This window comes from Lissotriton vulgaris, chromosome 1_1, assembly GCF_964263255.1.
Source record: "Lissotriton vulgaris chromosome 1_1, aLisVul1.2, whole genome shotgun sequence".
Classification (NCBI taxonomy): domain Eukaryota; kingdom Metazoa; phylum Chordata; class Amphibia; order Caudata; family Salamandridae; genus Lissotriton; species Lissotriton vulgaris.
This window is the reverse complement of record NC_141685.1, coordinates 94591412-94615576: the sequence shown is the minus strand read 5'-3', so window position 1 is coordinate 94615576 and position 24165 is coordinate 94591412. Positions and strand designations below refer to the sequence as shown.

Genomic DNA, 24165 nt, shown 5'->3' with positions numbered 1-24165 from the left:
TTTCTCAATATAGCCCTAGTTTGTGATTATCTTACAGTGCTCACATTGTCATCCGCGCTGGAAGAGATGGGAGCCTGGGATTTCTGGTCACAGAAGCTCATTTACATACAAAGGGGGTGACAGCCTGTTCACAACGCACAGCACAACTTGTTTACTTAAAGTGCTAGTACACAGAACAGGTTAAAGTCTTGTGTCTCTTTTTTTCATTTTCTTTAATATATCCTGCCCCTTGCTCTGTTCTGCTCTTTCCCTCATTTCAATTTATCATAAATTACTCAAATTCACCATTGCTTTATCAGCACGGCACAAGTCGGGGGGTATCCACAGTTTGAAGGGGTCCCCCCCACTATTATCTAGAAATGGGACTCAGTTCCACCTAGCTCCTTAGCCTGCAACTGGTAAATGTTACTTTGTGCCCCAGCACTGCAGACACAGGCCTCTGAGTGTTTGTTTGTGTGAGTGGCGCAAGAGAGGAACAGAGAACTTGACAAAATTAGCCCTTCAATTGCTTAATACACTGTAAATGTGAAACACTTTGGGGCTTAGGGGCTGGTTAAAGAACGCCAGGAAACAAACACAAATTAAAAGCAATTTTGCTTTATTCGCTGAAAACTGTTTGAAAATGTAATTTCCAAGTTCCACATATCTGTTTAAAAATATTTACACTTTCATTCATTTCCGAGTTTAGTTACAAACTGATAGTGGGAAAAACACTTGATGCATAAAAACTGATACCAAAAACGTATTTTTACAATATTTTATGTTTCTTGCGTTTTGTTTTTAAAACAGGCCGTCGATCTTTCATGTGAAAATTATTATAAGGGCCTGACATCACTTCTTGTGACGTCACTACTTGTGCCATCATTGTGATTTGCATATGATAATGGGCTCCTTCACTAGTTTCCTTATTTGTGCCCTGTTTATTCCATGACATGGGTCTATAGATATTAAAAATAATTATATAAATTCAGAGGTATTCAGCCCGTTTCTATGGTGATGTCACACATTGACAAGTTTTCGGCTGCTTCTTCTATTTTTAGGTGAATAAAAATCACCTGCCGTTCCCCCTCCTTCCATTTCTTTTTCTTTTTCACCCCCTTTCTTTGTCTCTCTCGCTCTCTGTATCTCTCACCCTCTCTATCTCCCACACACTCCTGTTAGCTTTAGCTTCATGAATCTCACTGCCACTTCTGGCATTCATATGACAAATCCTGAGGAACATTTCAGGACAAAGGACAATCAGTGTGGAAGACGAGTTGCTCAGAGTGCAACAGATTGTCCTAGCACATATATGCTTTTGATGTGGAATTTCGCTATTTCACCACATTCTTCAAACAGTCTGCTGCTAACAGTGGCTCAATTCTGGTAAAAAGTAGTGTTTGGCACGGCAGAAAATGAATAGGGAGAGCCGAGTCGGAGAGGAGCCATGGGTCACACATAGTTATAAGGCCTGAGACACAAGCTGATCCATCAACCGAAAACAGTGTGTAAAAGATGCAGCAAACGTTACTTAAAAACAAGGTATATGCTCGGTTATATCTAAAAATAGGTTATTTCTTGAACACCTGTGCTTCGCTTGAGTTCATTACATATACTGCAGTGGCATTTGTTAATAGTAATACATACATTTTACCAATGAAGCTTCCATCTCCAGAGCCCTGACAACATGTCTACTTTGGGTGTGTTGGGTTTATAGATTTTATCACTATTCCTACAAGATAGCTGAAAGTACAGTTGTTAGTCCCAGTATTGTTCAGTGTTGCTTTTACAGGAAGTGTGATCAGGTGTGAATGAATTTTTTTCTTTGTATCTCTTCTTCATTAAATAAAAATCAAGAATGTTTCTTTTCTTTTAATCCACATTGTGCTCGCCTCCCACTGTGTATCCTGGTGCAGCATGTTGCTTTGCTTTGTGTAGGGAAGTGAACAATCTCTGGAAACAAACACTTTTATAACTCTGCAAATACTGTTATCTATTTTTCTTCTTTACTGCTAGTCGGGTCTTCTATCAAAAGCCCTTCACACTTTCAGCGCCCTTCTATGTTTTCTCCCTGTGTGTTCGATGATAACTTAGTAGCTCTGATAATCGACTAAAGCTCTTCCCACTTTAATTGCACTTGAATGGTTTTTTTCCTGTGTGAGTTAGCTGATGATACCTTAATGCTGAAGAGATGCGAAAACAACTGTCACTTTCACTACAATGATAGGGTTTTTCCCTGTGTGTGTTCGCTGATGACTTTGTAGGTCTGATAACTGACTAAAGCTCATCACACATTCACTGCACTTGAATGGTTTTTTTCCCGTGTGTGTTCGCTGATGACTTTGTAGGCTTGATAAATGACTAAAGCACTTTGCACATTCAGTGCACTTGAATGTTTTTTCCCTGTGTGTGTTCGAATATGTGTTTTAAGTTGTGATAACTGACTAAAGCACCTTGCACATTCAATGCACTTGAATGGTTTTTCCCCTGTGCGTATTTGCTGATGTGTTTGGAGCTTTGATAAGCGACAAAAGCACTTTGCACATTCACTGCACTGGTATGGTTTTTCCTCAGAGTGTGTTCGCTGATGTCTTTGTAGGTCTGATAATTGACTGAAGCACTTTGCACATTCACTGCATTTAAATGGCTTTTTTCCTGTGTGTGTTCGCTGATGACTTTTTAGGTCTGATAACTGACTAAAGCACCTTGCACAATCACTGCACTTGAATGGCTTTTCCCCTGTGTCTTCGCTGGTGTCTTTGACGGCTTTATAATTGACTAAAGCTCTCCACACATTCATTGCAATGGTATGGCTTTTCCCGTGTGTGTTGGCTGATGTCTTTGTAGGTCTGATAATCGATTAAAAATGCTCTTCCCACATTCATTGCACTTGAATGGTTTTTCTCCTGTGTGAGTCTGCTGATGATTCCTTAATGCTGAAGAGTCACAAAACCTCCTGTCACATTCACTACAATGATAGGGATTTTTCCTCTGTGTGTGTTCGCTGATGACTTTGTAGGTATGATAATCGACTATAGCTCTTCACACATTCACTGTATTTAAATTGTTTTTCCCCCGTGTGTGTTTGCTGATGTCTTCGAAGGCTTGATAACCGACTAAAGCTCTTCAAACATTCACTGCACTTGAATGGCTTTTCCCCTGTGTGTGTTCGCTGATGAGTTTGGAGGTTTGATGAGTGATCAAAGCTCTTTACACATTCACTGCACTTGAATCGCTTTTCTCCTATGTGAGTTTGCTGATGACTTTGAAGGCTTGATAACCGACTAAAGCTCTTCAAGCATTCACTGCACTGGAATGGCTTTTCCCATGTGTGTGTTCGCTGGTGTCTTTGTAGTTCTGATAACTGACTAAAGTTCTTTACACATTCAGTGCACTTGAATGGTTTTTCCCCTGTGTGTGTTCGCTGATGTGTTCGAAGACTTGATAACTCACTAAAGTACTTTGCACATTCAGTGCACTTGAATGGTTTTTCCCCTGTGTGTGTTCGCTGATGACTTTTAAGGCTTGATAAGTGACTAAAGCTCTTTACACATTCACTGCACTTGAATGGTTTTTCCCCTGTGTGTGTTCGCTGATGAATTTGGAGGTTTGATAAGTGACTAAAGCTCTTTACACATTCACTGCACTTGAATGGTTTTTCCCCTGTGTGTGTTCGCTGATGAATTTGGAGGGTTGATAAGTGACTAAAGCTCTTTACACATTCACTGCACTTGAATGGTTTTTCCCCTGTGTGTGTTCGCTGATGACTTCGAAGGCTCGATAACTGACTAAAGCTCTTTACACATTCTCTGCACTTGAATGGTTTTTCCCCTGTGTGTGTTCGCTGATGAATATGGAGGTTTGATAAGTGACTAAAACTCTTGACACATTCACTGCACTTGAATGGTTTTTGTCCTGTGTTCATTTGCTGATTAAGCTTGAGTAGTGATGACAAACTAAAGCTCTCGCTGCATGTGTATGATTCTTCTTTCTTGGTTAGTGTCTGTGGGTCGGGTATATATTTGTCTACATCCCTTGACTGTATTTCCTGATGGGCCAACGTGACTGATAAAGCACTTGTGTTTTTTTCACACACTTTATATGTGTGCGGTATTTTACACGTTTGATTTCTGTTTTAACAATAAAATGCAATAGCCACCAAATATTAGCTACACTCCTAATACGTAGAAGGTGTGATTGTGCCTTTAGATTGGATTATGGCTATGCACGCTTGCGGGTAAAGATTTATCTTACTTCTTGCCGGTGCAAATTGGGACAGTCTGTTGTATTGTAGATAGAAGAACTCTTCTTTCCTTTACCCGTCAGTTGTCCGGCTCCGCTCTGTTGTGTGCTCTTCTCTGGTTACTGTGGTTTGTCCAGAAAGAGTTTACAATTCACCTAGAGCACGGAATGATGACTCGTCTTCATTTTAGAAAACAAAGCACTACGGTAATCACATCATACCGATCCCATGATTAAAGTTGGTATTTGAGACTTGTTTATACAGGAGGCGGTTTGTAATTGTTGTTGCCTCAATTTTCCTAAGGTCCTTTCTTCGTCTTGTGCCGTGGAAGTACACAGCTCAGCCTCTTACAATCACTGAACTGCCCTTGATGCTTCATCCACGATCTGTCAATTTGTGTGCAGGTTCCTCTGTCGCCGACTGCCCTGATATTTTCCTGAATACTATAGCTCAAAATTTCTGCTATTATTGAAGATTTACAGCATTAGCTTCTTTATTGATGGTCATTTCATACATTCAAGGCTTGTTTTCTGCTGGATATAAAGATATTTAACATTACTAAATTGAAACATAATGGAATAAGAATTCACAATGTTTAACTGGTTGTAAAAGACATTTTGGGGGAGATTTACCAAATCTCCACGCAATGCAGCGCAGCCCCACCACGCGAGGCTGTGCTGCGTTGCACGACAGGGAGGGAGCAGGAGAGCACCATATTTTCAAATATATGTCTCTCTCCTTCCCTTTCCCTTGCACCAGCACTGATTACAGCAGCCCTGCGCCATGCATACACCTTAGCACCAGAACGCTGGGGTGTGTGTGTGTGTGAGTCCAGCATAGGTTTTGAACAGGAAGAACACCCTTCTTGTACAAAATACTATGCATAGATATGAGGGAAAGCTTTTCCCATTTTGTATTTGTGTTGCACAGTGCAGCATGGATGCAAAGTTAGAAAAGGAAGGACAAATTAAAGCATTTCTCCTTCCTTGCGCCTAGGTTAAAAGGGTGCAGTTTTCTCACGCTAAACCTAATCTACTGTATTTGGTAAATTGGGTTTAGCGTGAGAAACCATGGGTGGTTGCACGGGAACGCCCATGCACCCCCCTTGCCATGCCCCCCTGGCGCAAAGTAATGTGACGCAGTGCTATGCGCTGCTTCACATACATTTTATGTTATTTGTCCGAAAGTAAATTAGGAAAAACGATTTTGAGCTGTTTTGTGCCACTTTTGTGACGAAAACACAGCACAAAATGTTAGTAAATCTCCCCCTTCCTTCTTTACCGCCTTTGAAAGTTAGCAAGGAATATTTCATCATACACAAATATTTAACTAAAAGTTCTGTTGATCAGGTGACATCTTAATTATATCTGAAAAGGAGGTGATTTCCCAGTGATCACAGTGTAACTGAGCAAAGTAAGGGCGCTCACGGAGCTCCCAAGTACTTAGTGGTATAGCTTAAGATAGACGCACATGGTCAAGATTTAATTTAAACAACAATAGATTTTAGAAAAAGAGATGGATGTGGCTGGGCTGCAAAATTTCCAGTATCTCTTTACGAAGTATACAACAAAAGTAACTCCAGTCACACACTTCTTCTTGTTCCTTTCCTATGCACTTAAGATCATCTCAAATGCCAACTCCTGTCTTTACCTTGCTGTTCATAAGCCACCTTTGACACTTTCAACAGCTCCCTTGGTTCAAGCATTTCTGGTTTCTTCTAACCTGGAAGATTGGAACATTATTGTGAGTTGAGTGGGGTTTCCTATCGCCATAACATCTGTCCATCTCCCTGATTCTGGTGCAGCTTACAGCACCCGGTTCTGACCCTGAAAGACAACTTTAAAAAGCAAGTCTTTATTTCTTCCTAGAGTAGATAAAGTTCTGTAAGATGCAGCTCCTTCCGGGGCTTTTGTGTAAAACAGAATGAGGGGTTCACTGTAAGGCAAATCCTTTACATTATAAGCGCAGATAAGGCAAACAAACGTTGATTCATATAATATAATATTCAACAATATCAGTCATTTAGTACTTATAGAGAATCCATCACAACCAATAATTTACCTGACATATCCCCGCAGCAGATGTGTGCATATTACTCTTTTTTCCCCCTTTTCCACCATTACATGGCATCTGGCATGATGTTGTCCGTTTGGGGCCCAGGATGCCACTTTGTGACTGGATGGGAATTTGGAAGAGTGGGAGTAGGTCTCAGTTATCCACAGGTGATGCGGCATTTGTACCTTTCCATATTTCTCATATTCAAGTTTACCTAATTTCCTGTCCTTTGGCTACTCTACTGCACTCTGGCTGCACACTCACTCTGTGAGATTCATCAGAAGTCAGATAACGGCCTGATAGTCACAAGGCCTGTGACTGCTGTTCTCTGTGCTGTTCTCTGAGCTGCTCTCTGTCCTCCCCCGCTGTCTGTACATGTTCTGTGCCCGTTTCTTCCCTCTGTTCCCCTCGCTGTCCCTGTGTCTCTCTGCCCGGTTTTCCTTCTGTCCCCCTAGCTGCCCCCGTGTCTCTTTGCCCGTTTTTACCTTTTGTTCCTTAGCTGCCCCTGTAATCCTGTGCCCGTTTTTGCTTTCTGTTCCCTTGTTGCCCCTGTAACACTGTACCTGTTTTTGCCTTCTGTTCCATTTGTTGCCCCTGTATTCCTGTGTCCTTCTGCCTTCTGTTCCCTTTGTTGTCCCGCACCGCTCCCGCCACTGGGTCCCCTGCGGCCCCGCCCTTTGACTGCCCATTCGCTGCCCCCGCCTCCCAGCTGCTCCTACTCCCACCTCCCCACATATGCCAGCCGCTGCGCGGTGAGGAAAGCGACCCTTGACTCTACCAGGTAGGTCCTCCCCCTCCGCACAGCACCGCCTGTGTGTCCCTGCCCCTGCTGCCGCTGCTGAGGAAGTTCGAGGGCCTCCTCCAGCCGCAGGCTACCACCTGCGCCTCATTTCTGGTGGCCAGTGGGAGGCTGTAGGTTTGTTCCTCTTCCGCTATACATTGTATTTACTGTATTGCCTTATTGTCATTGTTGTGCCTGTGACTGTTGTTCTCTGTGCTGCTCTCTGGCCTCCCTGGCTGCCTGTACTTGTTCTGTTCTTGTTTCTTCCCTCTGTTACCCTTGCTATCCCTGTGTCTCTCTGTCCGGTTTTCCTTCTGTCCCCCTCGCTGCTCCTTTGTCTCTCTGTCCGTTTTTGCCTTTTGTTCCTTAGCTGCCCCTGTAGTCCTGTGCCCGTTTTTGCTTTCTGTTCCCTTGTTGCCCCTGTAACACAGACCATTTTTGCCTTCTGTTCCATTAGTTTCCCCTCTATTTTTGTGCCCTTTTGCCTTATGTTCCCTTGTCATCCTGCACCGTTCCCGCCGCTGTGTCACCTGCGGCCCCTCCCCCATGACTGCCCATTTGCTGCCCCCGCCTCCCAGATGCTCCTTCCTCCCACCTCCCCATATATGCCACTTGAGCGCCGATGGCGCGCCTAAGGCAAGCCCATCTGCGCCCGTCCCGCCTGGACCGCACCCAGCACCAGAACCCCTGGTCCCCGCACTCACCACGAGGAACGCCACCACTATGATGCCAGCATTCTGCACACTCTCAACTCTGGACAGACTCACACCTGCTTCAAGGCCACCCCGAAACGCACACACGGTCCCTTCACCTGTCGGAACTGCAGCTACACCAGTCTCAGAGCCGACGAACCACCCGCCAAGAAAGACCTTAACCACCTCCGATGCATTCTACTGAACACCAGCAAACACGCCGTTGAGCTCTGGGACCTGCTCAACACAACATCCCCGGACGTCGCCTTCCTGACGGAGACTTGGATGAACTACTCCTCCGCACCCGACATCGCCATAGCCATCCCAGACGGCTACAAGATCACCCGCAGAGACCGCACCAACGTAGTCGGAGGAGGAATTGCCATCGTCCACAAGAACAGCATCAGGGTATCGACTAGCACTGACAATACTCTCAGCACCACCGAACCAATGCATTTCCAGATCCACACAGACCCCAACTCCACCCTCAGAGTCACCCTCATCTACCGACCCCCCGGACCCCACCCCTAGTTTAGCGACTCCATCGCCGACTTAATCAGCACGCACGCCCTGACCTCCAGAGACTACATCCTCCTCGCAGACCTGAACTTTCACCTTGAGAACAACAACTACAGCAACTCCGCAACCCTGATCGACCACCTCAGACTGTGTCAACTCGTCACAACGCCCACCCACTCCGCCGGCCACACGCTCGACTCTGTCTTCTCCTCAAGCCCGCACGTCTCCTTCAACCACACCACCGAACTCCTCTGGACCGACCATCACTGCATCCACTTCACCTTCCAGAAACCCACCACACATCACCGCACCCAACAGATCCCCCGCTGCTGCTGGAGCAAAATCACCGAAGACCAACGATGTGCAAACCTCGCTCTCAGCCCACCCACCGAACCCTCCAACACCGACGACGCTACCCACAGCCTCAGATGCTAGATCGACGACTGCGCCAACACCCTCGCCCCGCCGAAGAAACCCCCCCACTGAGAAACCAGCAAGAGGGCCAGCTGGTTTACCCCAGAACTCCTAGCCTCCAAACAAGCTTGCCGGAAACTAGAGAAGAAATGGCACAGTGAACAGACTCCGGACAGCCGCGCAGCACAAAAGGACCCCATCCGCAACCACCACCACCTCATCAGGGCTGCCAAGAGGACCTCCTTCAAAGACCGCTTCAACAACAACGCACACAACAGCAAGGAGCTTTTCAACATAGTGAAGAAACTCTCCAACCCCAACTCCAACACCAAAGACATCCTGCCGTCGCAAGCCCTGTTCGACTCCCTCGCCACTTTCTTCCACTGCAAGATAGCACACATCCACAACAGCTTCAACACCCAGAAAGCCCCAAACAGACAGCAACACAACAGACTCTCTGCACACAATTGACCACGATCCCCTGCTAGCCTGGGCCAGCATGAGCATCGATGACACCATCAAGACCATGAGCACAATCCACTCCGGCTCTCCGTCAGACCCATTCCCGCACCACGTCTTCAACAAAGCAAGCAGCTCCTTCGCACCCCACCTGCGCAACGTCATCAATCTCTCCCTCGAGACAACGACCTTCCCAGAGAGCTGGAAACACGCTGAGATCAATGCCCTACTCAAAAAACCTAAGGCAGACCCAAGAGACCTCAAGATCTTCCGGCCCATCTCTCTGCTCCCGTTCCCAAGGTCATCGAGAAGATCGACAACAGACAACTAACCCGATACCTCGAAGATAACAGAATCCTGGACCCTTCCCAGTCAGGGTTCCGCATCAACCACAGCACCGAGACCGCCCTCATCGCCGCCACAGACGACATCAGGACCCTCCTGGACAACGGTGAGACCGCAGCACTCATCCTCCTAGACCTCTCTGCCACCGTTGACACCGTCTGCCACCACACACTACGCACACGCCTCCACACTGCAGGGATTCGAGACAAGGCTCTGGAATAGACCACCTCCTTCCTCTCCGGCAGAACCCTGAGCGTCCTCCTCCCCCCATTCGGATCTGTAGCCTCCGAGATCATCTGCGGCATACCACAGGGATCCTCCCTCAGCCCGACACTGTTCAAAATGTACATGGCCCTGCTCGCACACGTAGCCCGACAGCATGACCTCAACATATTCTCCTACGCCGACAACACTCAACTGATCCTCTCGCTCACCAAGGACCCCATCTCGCCAAAGCAAACCTCGACGAAGGAATGAAGGCCGTCGCCGACTGGATGACGATCAGCCGTCTGAAGCTGAACTCAGAAAAGATGGAGGTCCTCATACTCGGCGCCAACCCTTCAGCCTGGGACGACTCCTGGTGGCCGACGGCACTGGGGGCAGCCCTGACACCCACCAACCACACATGCAACCTGGGAATCATCCTCGCCTCAACGCCAAGCAATTCAACGCCGTCTCCTCCTCCTGCTACAACACCCTCCGCATGCTCCGCAAGATCTACAGATGGATCCCAACAGATACAAGAAAGACAGTCACCCAGGCCCTCGTCAGCAGCAGACTCGACTACGGAATTGCCCTCTACACGGGAGCCCCAACCAAGCTCATCAAACGACTGCAACGCATCCAAAACGCCTCGGCACGACTGATCCTCGACCCCATGACCACATCACCCCCCACCTGAAAAACCTGCACTGGCTCCCCATCAACAAGAGAATATCCTTCAAGCTCCTCATCCACGCACACAAGGCACTCCACAAGACCGGCCCAGCCTACCTCAACAGACGACTTTCCTTCTACATCCCCAACCGCCAGCTATGCTCCGCCGACCTCAAACTCGCCACTGTCCCGCACATCCGAAGGACAACCAGTGGCGGGAGATCCTGCTCCCCCCTCACCGTCAAGACATAGAAAACCCTCCCACTGAGCCTACGACAGACACAAGACCTGCTCACCTTCAGGAGGATACTCAAGACCTGAATGTTCGATCAGTAGCAGCCCCCCCAGCGTCTTGAGACCCTTGCGGGTATGCAGTGCGCTTTACAAATGACTGATTGATTCACTGATTGATTGATTAAAGGCCATGGATCTCACTTCTTCTACAACAATTATTGCAGACATAGGGCCTAGTTAGGAATTTGTCCAACAGAGTATTTCCTCAAAACTAGGGGTGGTTGAAGAATTCTGCTCTGCCGGCAGACCTCGCAAAGTTTTGCCCACTCCGTTCCCAAAAAAATCCTCAAAGTGATGCAGAACTGTGTTTTTTTTCTCAAGCGGTTCGCCAATGGTAAGGTGACGAGCGCTTGTGAGAAAATATAACACGCTAGACCTCCTCCTGGTGAGATTTCTCATTGCGGCAAGTCGCGGCAGGTCGCGACCACTCGAGTGTAGAAATCTGTTATTCTCGTTGATGAAGCTGCCACTTGATTAGAATGTCAATTCGAGCAGCAGAAAGCAGCAGCGCCCTCTGGTGCGACCCATAGCGCTGTTCGCGCTGATTTTACAGTGCGGGAAAAACTCCTGGCACAAAAAATCAGTGAGAGTAGTGCAACTTAGAAACTCTGCCACTAGCGTAAGTTTGCAGAGTGCGGCGGGGTTTCCCTGGCACTTCGTGGAGTTCAGCGGACTAAAACTCTGCGAACTACACCAAGGCCTAATCAAAATGTGATAGATATCCTGTCTGCCTTATTATAATTGCCATAGGATGTAATGCATTTTTAATGGGGCGGGCAGGATACCTATCACATTTGTGATGGAGTAAACCATCCACTGAAATCTAAATAAGGCCTTTGGTGTACATTTTGTCCAGTGTGGCTAGCTGGGCTTGAAGGATCTTGTTGTTTGTCGTCCTCTCACTGCTGTGAGGTCACCGCCAGGCAGAACTTCAGTCAACCGCGCCTTCTGCAGATCTTCCTTTCTAGGCAGGACTTCTGTCAGCTGTGCCTTGTGCGGAACTTCCTTCCAGGCAGCGACTTCTTCCAGCTGCGCCTTGTGTGGATCTTCCTTCCAGCCAGGACCTCTGTCAGCTGCGCCTTGTGCAGATCTTCCTTCCAGGCAGGACTTCTGTCAGCTGTGCCTTGTGCAGATCTTCCTTCCAGGCAGGACTCTGTCAGCTGCTCCTTGTGCAGATCTTCCTTCCAGGCAGGACTCTGTCAGCTGTGCCTTGTGCAGATCTTGCTTCCAGGCAGGACTCTGTCAGCTGTGCCTTGTGCAGATTATACTTCCAGGCAGGACCCTGTCAGCTGTGCCTTGTGCAGATTATACTTCCAGGCAGGACTTCTGTCAGCTGTGCCTTGTGCGGATCTTCCTTCCAGGCAGCGACTTCTTCCAGCTGCGCCTTGTGCGGATCTTCCTTCCAGCCAGGACCTCTGTCAGCTGCGCCTTGTGCATATCTTCTTTTCAGGCTGCAGCTTCTGTTAGCTGCGCCTTGTGCAGATCTTCCTTCCTTCCTTCCAGGCAGGACTTCTGTCAGCTGTGCTTTGTGAAGATCTTCCTTCCAAGCAGGATTTTTGTCAGCTGTGCCTTGTGCAGATCTTCCTTCCAAGGAGGATTTTTGTCAGCTGTGCATCCTAAGCCAACCCAGATGGCAACCAGCCACCCAGATGGCAACCAGCCACCCCATTAATAAGGAAGCTACACTGGCTCCCCATGTCTCAACGCTGCACCTTCATAACAGGATGCTTGATCTTTAAATCTTTACACTGCAAAAGCCCCAAATTCATAGACAACCTGATAGTCAAGCACACCCCTACCCGCAACCTACGCTCAGCCCACCTCTCATTTCTCCAAACCCCCTCCTTCAGACGGAAGCGCACAGGAGGCTGCAGATTTGCCACACTCGCTCCTCGACTTTGGAACTCCCTTCCCCTCGAAATCCGAGCCTGTCCGGACCTCATGAAATTCAGAGGAGCACTTAAAACCTGGCTCTATAAGCAAGCCTACAACTAATGTTCTCTCGAGCCACGAACCTTGCCTTTTCTACAGCGCCATGAAACGAATCGGTGTAAGTGCGCTCTGTAAATCATTTTTAACATTAACATAACATTAACATTGTTCCATTTTTTGATTTCCCTGTATTACACAAGCATGTAGTTTTAGGATGTATCTGGCTCCCCTGCCGCCACACTGAAATGGTGGATTGTTATGACTTTTGTTTTATGTGTTGTTAGCGTTTGACACCATTTCTTTTCTTTGTCTCTGTTACTAGTAGCTGATACTTCACCAGGGAGCGTGTGAAGGTCGCATGGGTTGCTGGACCCTAATTAGGTTTATATTTTGCCTTCACATTATCTTTTAAATTTGCTAATATTGTGCTGAGTAGTACTTTAGTTTCGTACATGCCTCTCCGGCACCCCCCTACAAAGACAGATCTAGGGTGCACCGAAGTTACGCCTAAGGCAAGCTGGTCCAAACCCGTACACGCTTAAGACGGTGCTTAGCGCCGGCTCTTCTGTTGGTTTCACCCCCCATCCGGCTGTTCATATCCGCTACTCATGGGATGAGCTGCTCGCTTTTAAACCTTTAGGTAAGCCTTGTTTAGACCCTACTTTGATTCCGCCTAATACTATCAGCAAGAATAGTTGCCTAGATTGTAAGCTCACTCACAGTACCTCCAGAATTGTCAAACTTAGCTCTCCTACACCGCATGTCTTTAGGTTGCCCACTCCTCAGATGGAAATCAGAGGCATTTTTATTAATGCATGGTCTCTAACAGAGTGTGCATCCTATTTTGTGGACTTTCTAGAAGCTTGTGCACTGGATTTTGCTTTCATCACTGACACCTGATCAGATGCTTCATCCAACCCAGATCTAATTGCTGCAACACCCACGGTTTTTCCAATTTCAGGCTTGATCATTTGGGGAAAGGGGCAGTGGGTTAACAATCATTTACAGGGACAACCTCAATGCCTCCTTTGAGGCATTACCGGCTGCCTCTGATTATGAAGCACTTTCATATAAAATTCCTCTTTCTAATCGTTACTCCTTAAATGGGGTACTTATTTACTGACCCCAAACGCTAGGACAGCCTTCTTAAATAGTAACAATCAGCTCTAGGACATTAAATCAAATTCCCTCGATTTCACTCTACTCGGTGACTTCAATTTCCATCTTGAAAATTCTGCGGGTAAAGATAGGATCGATCTCTCAGACCCTGGGGCAAGTCTCGGTCTCACCCGTTAGTGACAGCTCCGACACACTCAGCCGGCCACTCATAAGATGGTATTTTCTCAGACAATCCCTCTTCAAGTCACTACTGCACGTCCACTTCTCTGGTCAGACCTTCGTGCAGTTATGCTTCAACTGAATTTGGAAGCGGATGTTGTCACTGTTCATCCTCAGCCGATGGGGTCCTTATGCCGCTCCTGGCATAAAATGACCTCTCAACTATTGATGGATGTTAGAAATGGGGATTTCTGGTTGGCTAAGGGTTGCGCCAAAGCCAGGAAGAAACCACCACTCTAATCAGGGCAATGAAGTCACCCGCCAAGATAACCCCTGCTCACCCCCTTGGTAGCTTGGCACGAGCAGTCAGGCTTATCCCGGAGGCAAGGTGTAAAGCGTTTCCGCGAGCACCCAGCAACAGCACCCAAGGTCCACCACAAAGGAAACTCCACACAAGGTTATATATAAAAATAGCCTTTGTATTATACCAAACACATTAGATAATAACCACACAATTTACACTGTGCCACTGGCACGGGCGGAATTTACAGGGGATTATTTACACAGGACAGGGCCATATGGACCAATGTCAGGAATAAGCACTTTTAGAACTAGCACTTGGTAGAAATAATACTTTGTAGGAATAACACTTAGAACATAGAATAATTGTAGCACAAAATAGCAACTGTACACAACCAGTAACCACTGGTAAAAGGTAAGTACACCCTACGCAATCCTAACCACCCTAGGCATATATCATGCAGGCAACCATGAACTCACTAGCATAACTATACTAGGTAAAACAACCTCCTAGGCATAAACCAAATCTAGAGGCATCAAGACAGGGTGCCCAAAACATACTACACACAGTACATTTCCTAACACCCAAAAGTATCAGCACATAAATCAGCATAGCACATAAATCACATTAGGGTCCAGGTTGCGCCACTGCGCCAAAACCTAAACGAAGCAGCTGCCCACTACTTGCTGGACAGCTGAGGACAAGAACAGGGCCTAAACGCTGCAGCTGGCAGGCACTAAGTGCTACGCAGCTGTGGAAGGCCAAAGTAGGTGGCGAAGGAGTGCGACTCACTCCTGAGTCCAAAGACATGTCCCTAGAAAGAAAACCTAAACGTAGCAGCTGCCCACTACTTGCTGGGCAGCTGGAAATGACAAACTGCGGCATGGGCCCTCACTTAGGAGCAAAACTGTGGATAACAACCGTCTCCAGGTAGGAGCGCCTAATTACAAAAGACCTGCAAATACGGTGAACGACTACAGTGCATCAAACTGTGACTATGACATTGGTCTATCAAAACATTTGAGTTCTGCATTTGTTCTTCTTGTTAGGTGTTGATCCTGAAAGATCTAGGTCGACGGGTTTCAGGCTTGTGCTTTATGCACGCTTCAGGACTTCGCAAACGAATGTCACCCAAACATCGCACCATGTTGAGGAGGCCACTGGCGTGAGAGTTGGTCGTGTAAAATAGAGTGCCACGATAAAATAACTGTTCGGGTTAGCTGTCCAGAGGCCCAGAGACCTGAGTGGGGCCATCAATGTAAGCAATGGCCTGTATCCGCCATGGCTAATTTGTAACTCCTCTGTCAGTTTGCTTGTGTAGTATGCTGATATGGTTGGGTTGTATTGCAAACACGATCCACAAACTGGCATGGTGACAAAGAGTAACTATTTTTAAGATTACTGTAAGGTTGTTACCAGTACTTCTTGAATGCAGTATTTTCTTGGAAACCTAAAAAAAAGGTTAACACTAGCTATAGTATGCTTGCGGTTACTAAACATTTAACATCTGATAGCACGGTAAGCATTTGCAAAATATGCTCAACTTATCTTATACTCTCTCCAGCCCATCCTATAATTTGTGTCGCGTATTTTATATTTTGTTTATTATTTTCTTTAAACTATTGGCTTTCCTATTCAAAGTGCTGTCTCAAACAGGTAGGGACGTCATAGCACTGTGAATATACAAGTCACTATTCCCTAGTGCACCAACCAGGATTCAAATTAGTGACCCTCCATTTTTAGACGAAGACATCAGAAATTCTAACACTAAGTAATTGACCACTTCATACAGAATAGTTTAACTTGCATTTACTCTTCATTTTAGATGTGTATACTATATTACAATTCCTCCCACTCCACCCTGATTAACAGGACCCTCATACAGCTCAAAGTTCTGCTGCAGTTCATTGTGATTGGGATTGTGATCCCGTTTGAATTTCGAGACGTGTATTTATAATATAAGGTAGCAGGGCTCTATATTGTTTATGCATGTGTATGTATGTTGTTACCAGTCGCATCCATGTTCGATTGCCCATCATCTAACATGGCACAAGATGGGCTATATTGTCAGCAATCCAGACGAGAAGGGTGTAACTTTGGACACAAGGATGGAGGGATTAAGTCAGGACGCCTTTCAGAAGGTTCATAATTACTGTGCTCATGTTGTAAGTATTCCCGCATGGAGGCAGCAGCATCACTGCCTGCTGTGAGCAGCAATCACCCTGCACAAAGTCCTTGTTTGTGCTGCAGAAGAATATGGACGATGAAATGAAACCAAGGAAACCAGTAAACCAAGACAGGGCATGCCTTTACAACGCGGTTTTTACATCGCAATCCATTACAAAGCATAGCGCTTTGGGGTGCTGGATAGTGAAAAGTTTAATTTACTATTCCAACACCAGTCCCCGTGGACACTAGGGAAGGTGTTGGATAGTAAATTAAACTTATTCCCTATCCTAGAGCGCCCCCCAGCGCAATGCGTTGTAATGGTTTGCGTTGTAAATACCGCGTTGTAAAGGCACTGCGTGGTAAAAGTTGTGTTGTAAAGGTTGCTTACCTCTGAAAATACCACAGAAAAGTGGGTCACAAACATATTGGCTTTGTTGTAAATCAAGTTGCTTTACTGCCCGACACGAAGAGCCGCTGTTTCAAGATAAGTATCATTGATAGTGACTACCCCGTAGGCGAGGGCACATTGCTTGGTTTGTGCAAGTCTTCCGGGATAAAACTATTGCCCCGGGCAGTGGCCCTGTGAGATGCCTGTCTGAAGAGAGGGAAGAGGACAGAGGCTTGTCCGGTAGAAGTCTGCCTGCCCTTTGAGGAGGATCAGCAGCACAGCCCGCTGTGAGGAACGACCCGCAAGGAACAGAGGAAATGTGGCAGCGTGTCGAGAAGTCCTGCGAAGAGCCCAGGGTCCCCTAGTCTCCCTGACTGAGCAAGTCCGTGTTGAGGTTGTGTCTCACTTGCCAGCGTCAACTGCTAAATAAAAAACCTGATTTGGAGACCGCAGAGGGTGAGATGCAGACAACCACTGCTGACTCTACCGTTGTTGCACTTCTGCGATAACACCAGCACCTCAGACCCAAGAAGGAGATCCTTTCACCGCGACTACTCGACCTTCCGCCATGACTACTGGGGCAGACATCTCAACGTGTCTTCATGGAGACACTGTTACACCAGCGAGCTGCACATGGAGAGGAAATCAAAGGGACATTGATGGGTTGTCCTTTTGCCGAAGAGCTGGTCGTGTTATTCACGGCCCAATTTGAGGAGCAGTTTATCTTGTTAACAATCCATGTGCGCATTATATCCAAAAATGGTTTCAGTTTATTGAAGGTTTTTTTTTGCATTTGGGATGGACAAGATTATATCTTACATTTGTTTATTGAATGGTTGAATGCCAAATCAGTAGATATACAATTCTGAACTGCTTCTGGGTCGACAATCCCCCTAGTACTCAGCGCCAAGAAACAAACTGGTGTATGAGCAATTTACAAGTCCTTTTTAACATAACAAATCAAATGAGGTAAAAGTGTGTTTTTTGATGATAAGCTAAGAGAACCCCCATTCTATTTAAGCTGTTTGATATTGATGTATGAATTTTGTGTCATGTTTTGTATTTTGTTATAGAGTGGATATCAGTTCTTTGTCCTGAGGAGAACCCCTGAAAAGATGATGTAGTGGGTTTGAAACACGTTAACCATCATTTGTGCACCTACTTTGTTTTCAAAATAATGTTTTTCATCTGAGAGAGTAATACTGTGTACCAGGGAACTAATAAGAGTATTTTACTTCTATTTAAACTAGTAACCTGGCTTCCGAAGTTATGTTTTTCTAGAGGTGCATTGTCCATTTACAAACAGTGCAATAAGTATGCAAGTTAAACTATTGTGTTTTTGATTATCTTTGTTAATCACTGTTTGCTCCGGTTCTGGACTTTTGAAAAATAAGAACTGACATTGTTTATTGTATTTTTTATAATGTTATTCTTGTTTTACATGATGTGCCAATTGTGTTTGTGATTTCCTTTTTGTATCCACTGTAGTGATTTGATTTTTTATTGGTGGGTGGGTAAAGTAATATTACTGTGTTTGATCCAATTTTCTTGTGTGTTTCTTTGTGTACAACATTTAAGATGATGATTCTTTTATATCAAACAAATTGAAAATAAATGGTGACCGTCTTTATTGGTTAAAAATGCACAAATGAATTTATCTATAAAGGAGTAGTCCGTTTTGGCATAGTTGTTGTTGGTTAAATGGAGAGGAAAAGGCAGCATTGCCTGTGTGAACGACAGCTCGCCGTGTGCCCCACAGACTAACAAATCAGTGCTTGGTCATTTCAAGTGCACACCACATCTGGTAATTCCATACGCATGAGGGAATCTGACTGTGAACCTTTGGTTAATAGAGTGGGACAATTTATCGAACATTGCTATCCACACATAGCAAACTAATAGCCATTTTATACGTACTGCTTTCTGGATCACAGAATCCTCGGAAGCGAGCTTGCACCTGAGCTTTAACCGTGGTTACTTCAATGTTTTTATTTGTTAAAGGACCCCCTGTAGTGCATCCCTGTAGAGATGCTTACTCTGAGTGAGCCATATTTACTTCTATTGTGATGAAAAAAGTATCATTTTCTAAAAATATGCATACTGGGCTGCACATTACATGATAAAAAACTTTCTTGAAAACATTAACATCAGACGTGCCTTGATGTCTACTCTCTACTTGGTGGCATTCTTCACACCCTTCTCACGGTGCATTCAGCACATGCCATGTGCACCCTTAGATATTAACAAGATGCCTCAAGATTTGGGATACATCCGAACGAGAAGTCAACAATATTGGAAATAGAACAGGCATTGGTAGCGAATCTGTCGAGTAGGGTCCTTAACAGAACAGAGGAAGACGTTTTAGGTAGAGGTTTCAGTGTTGTGCCCTCCACAGGAATCAATAGGTTTCAAGCAGAGAAAGATCGTAAGGCACTTTTTAGAAAAATTAGACTCAGTCGGTTATTTGAAGGGCGGCCTAAAGAGGACCTCAGAACTGATTCAGGATTGAGACCCAAATCTACATTCACTCTCAATATTGACCAAGTGGGAAGATTTTTTGAATTTTTCAAAACTGTGGTAAGTATAGAGGTGAACAAGAACATAGATGAGATTTGTAGACTTAGCAGGGTCTTTTCCAGGCTCGGGGGGCACTGATATGATAGTGTCACTTATAGACGGGACCGACACACCACCCTTTTTATGCCTCGGCATTCACCTCTAGCTAGCAGATATGCGGCCGGTATTTGTTTCTAAGCTTTGTAAAACTCTACACCATACCTTCATATCCCGATGCCTTTCCTCCTCCTAGGGCGTCTATAGCTGCAACAAACTGTTGCCCAGAGATCGATGGCTTATGACTCAATGTTCGAGCCAATTTATATAGCGGTGCCCTGCTAATCTGAAAGAGACACGTTAGTGATAGATTCCTTACCTTAGAATATCCCCAGGCGTCAGACTGGATCCGGAAACTTTTGCGTAGCAATACCCCTGCGCGCCGGTAGGCGTCGTCTGCGGCTCCGCGTCCGTCGTCGGCGTCGTGAGCGCCGGGATGACGTCGTCGGAGTACTTAGACGGCGCCCATGCGCGCTGACGTCAGTTCTCCTTTTTTCCGCGCCAGCTAGCGCAGATCCGGAAGAAGCTCTACCCCCAGTCACTTTTTGACTGAAAATGTTGATCCTTTTTGATCTTCTCTTTAGTCGACTTCTCGACTGTCGGTGCCAGGGATGCCCGGGTTCAAGCCTTGTTCGAAGTGCGGCCGACTCATGTCGGTCACGGACCCCCATCGCCGGTGCCTGAAGTGCTTAGGCCTCGACCACGACGATCGATCCTGCTCCGACTGCCGGGCCCTGACGTCGAAGGCTAGGCGGGAGCGGTCCCGCAAGCGCCTCGAGCTGAGGCAGTCGGCCCCGCGCCACTCCAGTCCCGGTCCCGGTCCCACGGGAGGTCGAGGGACAGGTCGCGAGGTCGGAGTCATCGACGTTCCGGAAGTGGACACCGATCGTCTGGTTCCAAGTCCTCAGGTAAGAGGCATGAGAGGTCGGAGCGACACCCTCGATCCTCCGACCCGCCCCGACGCTCGCACGATGCGGCCGGGGACTCGGGCGACACCGCCCACGCGGCTCCGCGGGAGTCGCAAGCGTCGCCGCCTGCCCCACACCTTCGGGTCCCTGAGCACGGCGCGTCGCAGGAGGAGGTCGAGAGGTACCTCATGGCCATGAGGGCCCTCCCTCCTCAGTCGGTTCCCGTGGCGCCTTCGGGCCGATCGGTTCCGTCTGGAGGTCCTTCCGGGTCGGGCGCTTCGGCCCGACGACGTCGGGTGCTTCGGCCCCGGCGCCGCTGACGACTTCGGTCCCGGCGCCGCACGACCTCGCTGGATCCGGCTCTGGATCCGGGACCTCGCCGGTCGACCTTACGACCTCGCCGGCGCCGTCCCTTCAGGTGTCGTCCCCGGTAGCCGATGTGGTTGCCGCCCCCAATGTCTCCTACGGTCCCACTCAGGAGTCGGAAGGGCGCCGCTGGGCGCCGATTCCGTCGGCCTTTGGAGAATTTTATCTCCACGAGGAGGCCCTGGCTGTTAATCCTGGGTTCCAGGAGCCAGGTGACGAGGAGCAATAGGAGGGGTCCGAGGACCCTCTGGCACGTGATTGCCAGTCGCAACAGGACTGGACATATGAGCTTGGGGAGGCCAGTGGTATTGACACCTCGCCAGACACTGGATTTACGTCGCCCCCGACTGTGGCTTCGGAGGCGGGTTCTGCTTACAGCGTAGTGTTGACGAAGGCAGCTAAGGCCTTAAACCTTCAGCTCCCCGTCGCGGCCGTGAGGACTAATCTCCTCACTGAGGTCCTCAAACAGCAGTCCGGCTCCACGGAGCCCCTCCTGCCGTTCAATGAGGCCTTGTGTGACGTTCTTCTGGGCACTTGGTCCAAGCCCGCCACAGGCCCCCCTGTGGACAGGAACGTGGCCAGACGCTACCGCCCGGCACCGGGCGACCCATGCTTTTTGTCCACCCATCCCACCCCCGAGAGTCTGGTCATCCAGGCCTCAAACTCCCAATCCGCATTCCCGTCGGCCCCGCCCGACAGGGAATCCAAGAGATATGAACAGTTCGGGAAGAAGGTTTTCTCGTCTGTGAGCTTAGGGCTGCGGTCTGTGAACACCGCCTGTCTCTTGGGCCGCTACACCCACACCCTGTGGGACACGGTTGCGGAGGTGCTGCCTAGATGCCCGGAGGAGGTCCAGGCTAAACTCAGCCAAGCCCTGGCGGACGGCCGAGATGCAGCACGCTTTTCTATCCGGTGTGGGCTGGATACTACGGACTCACTGGGCAGGGCGATGGCAACGACGGTGGCGGTTCGACGCCACGCCTGGTTGAGGTCCGCCAACTTCTCGGCCGATGTCCAGGCCACCCTCCTGGACATGCCGTTTGATGGCCGTCGCCTCTTCGGCGACAAGGCAGACCATGCGCTGGAGCGTTTCAAGGACTCCAGGGCCACGGCCAAGTCCTTGGGCCTTACGGCCCCACGCCAGTAATCGGGTGCCTTTCGCTCCTTTCATGGCCACGGAAGGGGCGCCCCACCACGTACCGTCAGCCACGCGCCGCAGAATGTCCAACAACGCGGTGGCGGACGTGGGAACCGCCGTGGCGGTGGTCGGGGACAGCGGCGAGGCCAGTCCACACCTCCCTCAGCAGCCCCTGCCTCAAAACCTTCCTAGTCCGACCTTTCAGGCCCATGTGACGCCTGTGGGAGGCAGGGTTCGCCATCACCTCTCCCACTGGCATACAGTCACTTCGGACAGGTGGGTGCTGCAGATTGTCCGAAGGGGCTTCTCCCTCCCCTTCGAGTCTTCCCCTCCATCCATGCCACCTCAATACCACCGTGTGTCGGGGGATCACTTGCAACTTCTGCAAGAGGAGGTTTCGGCCCTCTTGGCCAAGAGGGCCATCGAGCGCGTTCCTGGGCCAGAAGTAGGACGTGGTTGTTACTCCCACTACTTTCTGGTACCCAAGAAGGGCAAAGGGGGCCTACGCCCTATCTTGGATCTGCGGAACGTCAACGGCTTCCTCCGGACGGAGAAGTTCAAGATGCTCACTTTGGCTCAGGTCCTGGCAGCCCTGGACCCAGGAGACTGGATGGTAGCGTTGGACTTGCAGGACGCCTATTTCCACATCCCCGTCCTGCCGGCCCACCGGCGTTACCTGCGGTTCACGGTAGGCCAAGAGCACTTTCAGTTTACCGTGCTCCCCTTCGGCCTTACCAGCGCCCCACGGGTGTTCACGAAGGTGATGGCGGTGGTCGCAGCCCATCTGCGCAGGCAGGGGATATCAGTCTTCCCCTACCTCGACGACTGGTTGTTGAAGGCGGGCTCGCCCCAGACAGTCGTCAACCACCTCCAGACTACGGCCGACCTCCTGCACTTGCTGGGGTTCTCCATCAATGTGCCGAAGTCACACCTGTGCCCCTCTCAGAAGCTCCTCTTCATCGGAGCGGTTCTCGACTCGGCGCAGTTTCGGGCTTACCCACCCGAGCAGCGGGTTCGGGATATTCAGGCTCTGGTTCCCATCTTCCAGCCGTTATCCCGGGTCTCGGTCAGGTTGACGCTGCGGCTTCTGGGACTGATGGCCTCCTGCATCCTTCTGGTGCGTCACGCCAGGTGGCGGATGCGGGCTCTGCAGTGGGACCTGAAGTTTCAGTGGGCCCAGCATCAGGGCAACCTGTCCGATCATGTCCTGATCTCAGAGGGCACTGCGAGACAGCTGCAGTGGTGGCTCACGGACCGCGACTGGGTCAGTGGCAAACCCCTCTCCCTACCCCAACCGGAGCACGTAGTTGTGACGGACGCATCCCTCCAAGGCTGGGGAGGCCACATGGGAGAGGCGGAGATCAGAGGCCTCTGGACTCCGGCGGAGTCCCGGCTCCATATCAACCTTCTGGAGCTGCGGGCGATTCGTCTAGCACTGAAGGCATTCCTCCCCTCTGTCCGTGGGAGCGTAGTGCAAGTGTTCACCGACAACACCACCGCCATGTGGTACTGCAACAAACAAGGCGGGGTGGGGTCGTGGACCCTCTGCCAGGAGGCTCTGCGCCTCTGGCAGTGGCTGGAACATCAGGGCGTGACCCTGGTGGTTCAACACCTGGCAGGCTCTCTGAATGCCAGGGCGGACGAACTCAGCCGCCGGTGCATGATGGATCACGAATGGCGTCTGAACTCGGACGTGGCGCAAGGTCTCTTTCAGCAGTGGGGAGAGCCTTGGTTAGATCTATTCGCCACAGAAGAGAACGCGCAATGTCATCAGTTCTGCGCGTTGGAATTTCCAAGGCGGCACTCGCTCGGAGACGCTTTTCGTCGCGAGTGGAGCTGCGGTCTGTTGTACGCCTTTCCGCCTATACCACTTCTGCCCAGAGTGCTGAAGAAGATCAGGCGCGACCGGGCCCAGGTTATCCTTGTGGCTCCGGACTGGGCACGAAGATACTGGTATCCCGAGCTACTCAGCATGTCAGTCGATCCCCCGATTCGTCTGCCTCTTCGGGAGGACCTTCTGTCGCAGTAGCAGGGGACGGTCCTGCACCCGAACCTGTCCAGTCTCCACCTACAAGCTTGGAGATTGAGCGGCGGCAGTTGAGGCCATTTGACTTGCCTCCCGAAGTCTGTGATATCATTCTGGCAGCCAGGCGTCCCTCCACAAAGTCGGTATACGCCTGCCGGTGGAACAGATTTGTGGCATGGTGCACAGCAAAGGCTGTGGATCCTCTCTCGGCACCCCTTTCGGAAGTGCTGCTCTTTCTTCTTTCCCTTGCCCAGCAGGGCTCTGCTCTGGGCACTCTTAAAGGGTACCTTTCTGCTCTATCAGCCTTCTTGAGGCTACCAGATCAGCCTTCTTTTTTCAAGTCCCCTATTGTAAGTAGATTTCTGAAGGGCATCACGCACATGTTCCCT

At 48.9% G+C, this 24165-nt stretch overlaps 1 protein-coding gene across 4 annotated transcripts in view; it reads right to left on the bottom strand.

The window, feature by feature from the left end:
- Positions 1-24165, bottom strand: part of LOC147737535 (uncharacterized) — a 202183-nt gene that overhangs the window by 97534 nt on the left and 80484 nt on the right. Inside the window, exons 4-5 of one of the 4 annotated variants that reach the window (XM_086936152.1) lie at positions 5873-5944; positions 582-4755 (exon numbers count right to left, since the gene is read on the bottom strand). The exons of 1 other annotated variant lie outside the window; for it this stretch is intronic. In XM_086936152.1, the coding sequence (XP_086792278.1) occupies positions 2948-3904 (957 nt within the window). In that variant the 5' untranslated portion in view covers positions 3905-4755; positions 5873-5944 and the 3' untranslated portion in view covers positions 582-2947. Of the gene's footprint in view, positions 1-581; positions 4756-5872; positions 5945-24165 lie in introns of those variants that run through there. 2 more of the 4 variants (XM_086936138.1, XM_086936164.1) reach the window with 2 other exon arrangements.